Genomic DNA, 9,986 nt, shown 5'->3' on the forward strand with positions numbered 1-9,986 from the left:
TAATGTGGAAGACCTTGCTATGGTCAACTGATACCTAAGCTTTTGTGATTAATGATTTAGGCCGCAAGCAGTATTTTTTCATATGCAGTATTTTTTCATATGCAGTATTTTTTTTAGGCCGCAAGCAGTATTTTTTCATATTCATTAGATATTAAATATTCTAAGTGTATTGAAAAAGTAAAATCTTGTGAAAATGCTTTGTTTTCTTTAAGATCATTGGCAACAGCCAAGTGATTTTTCACTGGACATTGAGGATCCACTCAATCTCAAATCACAATACTACATGTATTCTGAAATTAAAGGTAGTTTCTTTGCAAAAAATTATTTAACTTGAAATACTATGACAAATGATTTTACAATTATTTGTATGATCATTTCGTTTAGTTACAACCGATTGTAAAAACAGTGTATTTGTATTCTTAATGATACTTCCCTCCTGACAGCTCTCTGTACCCTTCGAATCTGTGTTCTTACAATAAGACATTTGGAATTTGGCACATTGGTTAAGCTAACAATCTTCTGTTCAAAACTCATTATATATGTTAGATTGTGTTGTACAACATGTAACCCTTCATATGTGCAAATGAAACATTCTGAGAAAGTATCAATGCAAGATCTAGAAAATTATAAATTTGAGCCACACAAAAAAATGTTGCAATGATAATCAAATTCCATACATACTGGCCACAATCCCATATCCCTCTTTAATAGTACTGATCTGCGACACTCTGTGCAAGGGCACTGTGACACGCAAAAGAAAAGGTCAAAGTTTCCTCAAAAGGTTTGAATTTTTATTAAATAGATATGCAATGATATTTTACAATTCAATGCCTGAATTCCTCTAGTGTTTTCGTGTTAGTTCTTTGATGGCTGTGGAGGAACCCACTCCTCAATCTTCTTACGCGTGGTAGGATACGGCACATATTGCCCAGGAGTTGCACTCAAGTTGAATTTGTGGTTCTCCCAGACAAATGTTTGCACAGCAGGGGGATGTGTTGTTGGGGGGTCTTCTGTCATGCAGTGTAGCCAGCGATGCCTGAAGAAATACATGAACAGAGGTTTAAGTAACAAAGTGACACAGTGCGCCCAAAACATTAAGTTCTATTTTCTGAAACGTAGCACATACATTTTGCAATGCTAGTGACGACACGTTGAAATACTAGCTTAATGGTCATAGCATGGTCCGTAAAGGAAAAATGAAAGCAACACCACGCATAAAAAAAGGGAGTGAAGTTACAGAATGCAATCTGATAATAGCGGTAATGATAGATAAAGCGTACACATGTTTAAAAAATAATAAGATAATTCACTTGTTCTTAAATGAGCAAATCTTATAGTATGTTGGACAGGGATTGCCAAGTGGTCGACTGGGTACTCTCTTGATGAAATTCAATTAATTAAATGTAGAACTCGAGAATAACATTTCATCTGGTTTCCAGTAGGTAAAATAAAATCTATGTAATTATAAAATTCCGAATTATGCTTCATTTTGAAAGTGGCAACAGCTGAAGTATGAAGTGCCTTTATATGCTTTGCCATTGTGTCTAACATCCTAGATAATGAGACTGCATTACCAGTGCAGTGATCATAGGTCACCTCTTGGGAGCTTTCAGTCTCTGCTAAACAGACCATCGTCTCCTATATAAATCATACCCACATCACTGACCAAATACTGCCGCAATTCATTTGTGACTCCAGAGACAACCAGAAAATATCTACGTTTTATTGCCTATTAGAGGTCACCAGTGGTGATAGTTTATGGCAGTGCTAATGAAGTCCTTCCACACCGTAGACTTTTACGAATCGCTGTAGTATGTGAAATTTGTAATTGTTCTCACACGGTAAACAATTATTGAATGTCTATTTAAACATTACACTAGTAAATAAAATGTTAAGTCCACTTTAAGTGAACAGTGCAACACTACAAAAATCTGTTTGTTTTTTTCACCAAGCACTTATAAAGTGAAGCAAAAAACACCCAAATTACTGTGAAAAGCGAGAATTGTCCAATGGCTACTTTTCAACATACAGGCTTTGCACCCTTTAAATAATGCTACTTCTTCCAGTGTTAAGTGATTAATAGGCTTTTGCAACAGATAAAAGAAAAACAATTTAGAGCCCTGGTGCATGACAGCTGCTATTTTAAGATTTATTTCTTTTGAAAAATAACTCAGTGCCATGAGCCCTGCTGACAATAGCCAGGAGACTATTGTATTCGGCTGTTAATATAAAAGGTGTATGAAACCTTCCCACAAGAATGCCAGGTCTGTTATTTCTCTGCTTTGGCACAAAAAATAAGAGTGGGATAGCGACTGCTAAAAGCAGTATAGAGCAATTTAAAGCAAAGGAGTCATGCACACTACAACTAGACTCTGCTCTCATTTTGTATGCACAGGGCAAATGGGGCTGTTTCCTGTGCCCAGTCGTATCTCAGGGGCCGCAGCAGCAGCAGCCTCATGGGCTCCAGCATGGCTTCCTCCCTAGCATATGCACTACATCAAAACTAGAGCGGGTTATGGGCTGTTAGCAGAAAGCACTATTCGTCTAAAGATGTCCGCCTGGTCAAACTTCCTGAAGCCTGCCGGTGACATGCCAGGAATGAAAAAGTCGATTACGTTAAATTGGCATCATGCGGAACACTGGTGAAGAGTGTCCGAATTTAGTAGCATTTTTATCTCATATCCTAAGGGAGTTATGAACGGTCAGGCATTGCTTGTGTAAGACCGGAAGGGTGTGTTTTCAGTGTGCAGATGTAGACTAAGAGAGGGTTAGGGTGCAACAGGTCATTCTCCAGGTCCACCTATCTGATCTGCCCAATAGAAGCGTGCCAGGAAACAATTTGTGAGAGTTGGGCTGCTATATAATATCTATGATTATCTGGGAGGCCAAGTCTAGCTGTCAGTTTAGAGATACAGGGCATCTTGCCCAACCAGATTAACAAGTCTACTGCCAGACCTTTAGAGAACTCTAAAGGTTTGGCAGCGAGATCAGAACTGGTAGTGCTTGAAAAGGGTAAAGCAGTCGAGGTAGGAGGTTTATTTTAACGGAACAGAGGCGTCCAAGCCAGGAAATATTTAGAGGATGCCATTTATTCTCCTGAGCAGTGCAGAGTAGCTAGCCAAGTATAGTGATAAGTAGTCAGCTGTGATTCCCAAATACAATTGGGCTCAAAAGTTTGCATACCCTGGAAAAATTGAGATCTTGGCATTGATTTTGAAAATATTATTGATCATGCATTTTATTTAAGGCTAGTAATCATATGAAGCCATTTATTGTCACATAGTTGTTTGGCTCCTTTTTAAATCATAAGGATAACAGATATCACCCAAATGGCCCTAATCAAAAGTTTACATACGTGGAAGCCGTGGAACAGCACATGTGATTTCTTATATAGACAATCACATGCACTGATACAGTTAAATTACAAAGACAATTTAGAAAAATGAAAATACATGGAAATTAACGGTATATATGAACATGGGGTGGTTTTCAAATCAGGACCAGTTGAAGAATATATCTTGGAATTATTCCCCATTAATACTATCTGTGTATAATTTATAAAAACTGTGAAAATTAAATAAAATTAAAAAAAAAATGTCTAGCATATCAATTTGGTAAAAAAAAAAGCTCTAGTTGTCCTGATTACACACACACACACACACACACACACACGTGTTCAACCAAATGCATCTCCTGTTCAGAAGATAGCTGAAGGGCAGAGGATTCTGCATAATCCTCCATACATTTGCAAGGGGGGCAACATTAAAGGCACCTCTCAGCTATCGTATCCTTTAAAGTACATATGATAGGTGGAGTGTTCCTTTAAATGAATATAAAGCAATAGTAGTGTTTGAACATGCCATTTTCTGATCAGTATAAGAATTTGAGCAGTATTCTGATCAAGGATGCTGCCAAAATACTATCTTGGTTAAAAATGTATGTTTCTTGGACCCCTCTGGCAGCGCCAAATCAGAGAGGTGCTTTTCTAGATATTTTTCCCCATGTGCTGTATAGATTTTGCCTTTTAATTAGGGGTTGTTTCTGTACAGCCAGCACCATTGTGGCATAAACTTTCCGGTCTGTGCAACACTAAGCAGCAGTTGTTGCTCTCCCAGGATCCTACTATTACTTAGCATTCGTGAGCCTGCCTTCTATGACAAGTTTATTTTGAAGACGACATGAAATGTCATTTGCCAAGGCAGCAGAGCCAAGGAAAAAACAAACACGCTACTTCCAGTGTCACAAGGGGGGAATGACAACCAAACTGTATCTGGTACAAGACACTGTTTTGCTGGGTTCTTTGAACATTTTAGTCACTGCAATCACTGGTGCCAGACAAAAAAAGTCTGTTTTAAAATAAAAAATCCCTTAACATGTATCCTGTAAACAGCAAGCAAGTCATAGCAGATCAAACATCCAGTAATACAGTGTGCAGCACTGTGCCCTAGTGGATATTTAAGCAAATGCCATTCAAAGGTAAACACTGTGTTCTTATTTCCATTTCCGCTTCAAATCCTTAAACTGATTTGGAAGCTTTGTATGTTCTGGTTTTATTCAGTATACGGAGAGATATTTTAAAATGGCAGTATAGGGACAGGGGGGACAACTAGTGATTTGTTTTAATATATGGGTGGTGAGGTCGAGATTTTTGAGATTTTGATTGTTAGCAACACTTGAGGGGTCATGAGGGAAGGGATGGGCAGTATATGTATCTATGTATAGTGATTAACCATATATTTTCTAATTGGGGCTGGAGTAGAGGTCGAGGGTTACTTGACTGGCTGTTTTTAAGATTTGTATGGCCCTATTTCTTTTTTTTTGAATCCTAAAAAAAAAAAAAAAAAAAAAAAAAAAAAAAAAAAAAGAAATCCCCTACAATTATCCATATGATACTTACATTTGATCAGTGATTCCTTCCCATAATTTTTGTTGAGGGTGTAACAGTGTTTCCTAATCTACTTTACAGTACAATATTGCATTCAGCTCTCTGATGGACAATGGGCTGGACAAGTGTAACACTAACAAATTCTTCTTCTGGGAAATCATGAAGCTAAACAGTTTCCTTCAGCCCTTACCTCTGTTGGTTCCTGTAAGGTCTGTCAAGAACACAGTCATACACTCAATAACCTGCTATTGTTACCAGAAGAACATAACAAGGGCAGTCTGTCTAAGAAATGTACCCTATTAAAAAGCATGTGGCCCTATGTAGGAACAACAGGAAATAGATTAAGAGTATTTGTGGTCAGGGATACTTGAACCAAGTACAATTTTATCAAGTGCAACAGAATGCAGTCTGAACAGTTCCCTGCCAGAATAAGTTTGGCAAGCAGGTATTCTGAATCCTACCGTATCATAATCAGGAAGCACACAGGGACTTTTTGTTTACTTTATGGAAACCCTGTCTTTGGCTGTAAGGAATTATGGGCATAATCTTTTTGCGTAAGTAAAAAAAAAAAAAAAAAAAAAAAAAAAAACCAGATCAAAACAAAAGAGAAGTACTTTTTGTACAACTTCCCACAAGCGTATTCCCAGGGCATGCAGACATATACACATGGGTCTTTTCCCCTTAAAATAAAATAATACTGACACACTCATCTAAAAGTTGGTTTTAGAGACACTGGTATGTATCATGTGGCATCAAGAATCCACAGAAAGAAGTCACGATCGTACAATAAACCCCTCTAATAAATGCAAACACAAAGCATATTTCCAGGGATTACAATCCCAATAGTTTGTCTTCCAGATACAAATCAGACTGTACAACCGTACAAAATTAACACTGTGACCATATTAGAGGAAAGTAGGCTGGCAGATGTGTGACTGGAGAGAAGTCATGTTCTAGCATACAAGTAATAATCTGTTTGTACTTGGAGCTAAGTCTCAGAAACAAAAAAAAATATGTATATAATCTTTCATCATCGTTTTAAATTACTCCTGCTAACAGAAACAAGCAGCTATAATACACTCAAGATGTCCCAGAGCAGCAGTAAAACAGACTCAAATGTGCCTCCAATAATCTTGCCTAATCAGAATGCAACACAAAACGTTCACATACATCATAATTAAAAGAAATTTTAAAAATGTAAATATATTTGATGGCCAATATTTGTCACTACAACTGATGCAGACTATATTACCCATGAAACTCACCAAGCCAGATGTATAAGCACCTCTATACCAGTTCTAGATCTAATGTGACAAATACAGTGGATTCAAAAAGTCTAAACACCCCTGTTAAAATACCAGGTTCTTGTGATGAATGAGACAAAGATCAATCACGTCAGAACTTTTTACAATTGCAAAACAAACTGAAATCTTGGGGGGGGGATTTGCTTAGTTGCATCTCAGAGCAAAAGCCATGATCCGCAAAGAGCTTCCAAAGCATCAGAGGGATCTCGATGTTGAAAGATATCAGTCAGGAAAAGGGTACAAAAGAATGTCCAAAGTATTAGATATACCATGGAACACAGTGAAGACAACATGGCACAACAGAGACATTACCAAGAACTGGACGTCCCTCCAAAAGGTATGTTTGGCACAGAAACAACACTGCACATCACCCCAAGAACACCATACCCACAGTGAAGCATGGTGGTGGCAGCATCATGCTTTGGGGCTGTTTTTCTTCAGCTGGAACCGGGGCCTTAGTCAGGGTAGAGGGAATACCAGGCAATTTTGGCACAAAACCTTGAGGCGTCTGTTAGGAAGCTGAATATGAAGAGGAAGTTCACCTTTCACCACGACAACGACCCAAAGCACACATCCAAATCCACAAAATCATGGCTTCACCAGAAGATGATTAACGTTTTGGAATGGCCCAGCCAGAGCCCAGACCTGAATCCAATTGAACATCTGTGGGGTGATCTGAAGAGGGCTGTGCACAGGCAAATATTGCCACATCAAGAGGTGCCATGCTAATAGACTCCTACCCAAAAAGACTGATTGCTGCAATAAAATCAAAAGGTGCTTCGACAAAGTATTAGTTTAAGGGTGTGCACACTTATGCAACCAGGTTATTAAAAAAATAACTAGCTGAAGACATTGCTGCCAAGCTAAACTGACAGCTGCTAAACAGGAGTTTATGGCTAAACAGAAATTACATAGCAATATACATTCTGAAAATAATTTAATGATTTCCATTGGATACAAAGCTCAGGACCCTCTCCTTCTGCTGTCCAGTTTTGTCTAATTTGTTCAATCATATTTTGGTACGTGAAGAGGCTGTAAATAAATTAATATAATGCTTACACATGCATAATATAGTACAAGATAGATAGGCAGATCTTACATAACTGATCCACTGTCTTCCACTGAGAAACATAACTTACAAATGATTAGCTAGCAGTCTTACCATTCAGGGGGTACCATACTGCCATCCACATCCCAATAAGTAACTTTTCCATTCATTTCTTTTGTATACTCCACCCAGCGGTGACGGCCTGTATACATAGAACACATCTGTGAACACAAAGCACTCCCAACAACAGTAGAACATCTATAACTCTGTGAACTACATATACTTTTTTGTAACTGGCCCATTTAAAGTCTCTCCATTGCTTCTACTGGGAGGACGTTGTCTACTACCCTCTCTGTAAAACATTCTTACATTACATCTAAGCTTCTGACTCTTTAATTTTAAATTAGGACCTCCCTCTCCTGTACTTTGTAAAATCATGTTTCATGTTTTCCATCACATTCCATCTCTCTCTTATATCCAAGTTATCCATATTGAGATCCCTTATCTTTTTTGTGATTATTTTTACCCTCTAAACAATTCACCGTTCTATTAGTCGTCCTCTAAACTCTCGGGTCTGCAGAACTGTACACAATACTCTATTTGAGGCCTGACCAGAGATCTGTAAAGTGGCAGAACCACCTAATACCTCTTGCTATACAACCCAGCACCCTGCTTGCTTTTTCTGACAATTGGTTGCATTGCCTGCTTACCTTTAATTCCTCAGAATTCCTAGAAGTCATGTGTGTGTCTGGGTGCATATAAAGCACATGTATGCACGAATAAAGGATGGGTTATACAAGTTGAAAAGTAACATTTCAATGCAATTTCTTGGACTGTACAGTAAGCATTATACTCCAACTACTAACATGCAGTTATGGTAATTTGACTCTGTTAAGCATCAGAGAAAACAATGATAACCAGACAATTAGACACTTTCTGTCTATGCTACTACCCTAAAGGAGAAGCTTTGATCTTACCAAAAAAATAACGTTTGTCCTCAAAGTACTTGTTTCCATATTTGTCTACACCAACCAATGCACCAGTTTTCAAGTCATTTACCCTGTAAAATAACAGAAATATAAGTGACAGAATATCGTTAAAAAGTAGCAAACTAAGAAAATAAATAAAAACAATAGTGACAAAGAGATATGTTATTTCCAATGTTTTAAATTGCTATTTATATTTCATATAATATTAGTCTTCATTTATTATTTGCTCTTCCGCACAAATCTGGTTCTGGTTCACAACCTGCGGCTCAGTACAGTGAGAGCATGTAAGCTTGTTTCTATAGCAACTCTGACCCCAGGTATGAAGAATCCTGTGATATAAAATGTATTAAGCCAAGCCTTTACATAAGCGCTCTTATATATAAATAAATATATATATATATAATTTATATTATAATATACAGTCATAATTTGGGGACTGTTTCACACTTCAGTAGACAAATATTATACTACAGATCTTTCGTTTGACGCTTCCACCTAGAATCCGGGTAAATTGCTACGCTGTATTGTATTTTAGTGTAATTTATGCAACTTTTTCACAATTAGATTTGGCAGTTTTATTAAGGGCTGGACAACGGCAATGCTCTTGGTAGCGAACACATAACTAAAATCAGTGTGTAAATAAAAAGACCCTTAAGAAAATACATCGAGTAGAAAATAATTGTAATATGGTATTAATGGTAACAGTAAAAGATTTGCATGTAATGTGCTTAATTGACTAACCGGCGACTCGCCTTGGGAGTAAGAACACAAGTTGAGGAGAGATATAAAGAGATTTGCGGGAATAATTGAATATTTTTTTTACTTTATTTATAATGCACAACGGGAAAATTTATATGATACCCCGCACCGATGCGCACACAGCATAAGATATGTGGGGTTAGTGTAACCTCCGTCGCAAGGTGACAGTGGAGGGGAAGACTATATGCGCTGCACGCTCTATACGAAGCAAAGCTTGGAAGCCATACGCAGACATGATAAAGCACGCAGTCCCGTTTCTAACCTTAAGAGCTGCCAGAAAGACCCACGAATACCCCCGTGAGCCCGGATCTGCCCCAACGCCCTCCGCATCACCTGTAGGTACTCCGCCATATTGCGGCTAGAAGTCAAACACAGAGTGCGTCGCTCAAATTGTTCCGTCCGGAAGCGGAAGGAGCCCTCAAACGTTCCCGTTAACTATCTCTGAGGATACTTACTCAGTGATACAAGCAAAATGGAAACGTCAAGCCCGAAGTCTTTCATTCCTGTTTAAATTTAGGAAGTGAATTGCCTATACATTTCAGTCACTTACTGCAAATAAAAGCTTTTATAAATGTGTATTGCTCTGTTGCATTTCTAAATAGATTTGGTATGTAAAGAAATGTACTGATTAACGTGGCCCATATGTGACAATTATGTGTACAAGAAAATGCAGCCATTAAAAAAATACCTCCCAAGTGTCCCTCGTTCCTCACGTCCCGTTACATCTTTTCTAGGAGCTCAGGATTGCACTCGCAATAATTGTATATAAACAGCAGAAAATCTGTTCATAAATGAAAGTGTGCGAATAAAGTGAACTAACACATATAAATAATTCCCAGACTCACAGAAAAAAGCTTGGAAATCCCTGCACTGAACACAACCCCCTCAAGTGAGTTACAAATGCCTGTGACTTGATGCTATTGAACATGTGAATTTAGCACTCACTTACGTGCACTTATATTACGGAACAAATAAATGCAATGTGTCTCAAATACGACGCA

General features: G+C 38.0%; 1 protein-coding gene across 1 annotated transcript; it reads right to left on the reverse strand.

Moving 5' to 3' along the window:
• Positions 1-769: 769 nt before the first annotated feature.
• On the reverse strand, positions 770-9,387 carry NDUFA12 (NADH:ubiquinone oxidoreductase subunit A12). Its single transcript, XM_053465580.1, has 4 exons — positions 9,248-9,387; positions 8,215-8,297; positions 7,352-7,439; positions 770-1,036 (listed from the first exon to the last, which is right to left on the reverse strand). Exons 1-4 carry the CDS (start codon positions 9,334-9,336, stop codon positions 856-858), a joined length of 441 nt encoding a protein of 146 aa, XP_053321555.1. The 5' UTR covers positions 9,337-9,387; the 3' UTR covers positions 770-855.
• Between the last annotated feature and the right edge of the window lie 599 nt (positions 9,388-9,986).

The sequence above is a fragment of the Spea bombifrons genome, chromosome 4, assembly GCF_027358695.1.
Source record: "Spea bombifrons isolate aSpeBom1 chromosome 4, aSpeBom1.2.pri, whole genome shotgun sequence".
Classification (NCBI taxonomy): Eukaryota; Metazoa; Chordata; class Amphibia; order Anura; family Pelobatidae; genus Spea; species Spea bombifrons.

Excerpts from the sequence above, each read along its gene's own strand:
- NDUFA12 (XM_053465580.1), bottom strand. The coding sequence starts at position 9,336 with ATGGCGGAGTACCTACAGGTGATGCGGAGGGCGTTGGGGCAGATCCGG. Across the intron at positions 7,440-8,214 it reads GGACAAACGTTATTTTTTTG|GCCGTCACCGCTGGGTGGAG; the intron begins GTAAGATCAAAG and ends CTATGTATACAG. Across the intron at positions 1,037-7,351 it reads AGTATGGTACCCCCTGAATG|GCATCGCTGGCTACACTGCA; the intron begins GTAAGACTGCTA and ends GTATTTCTTCAG.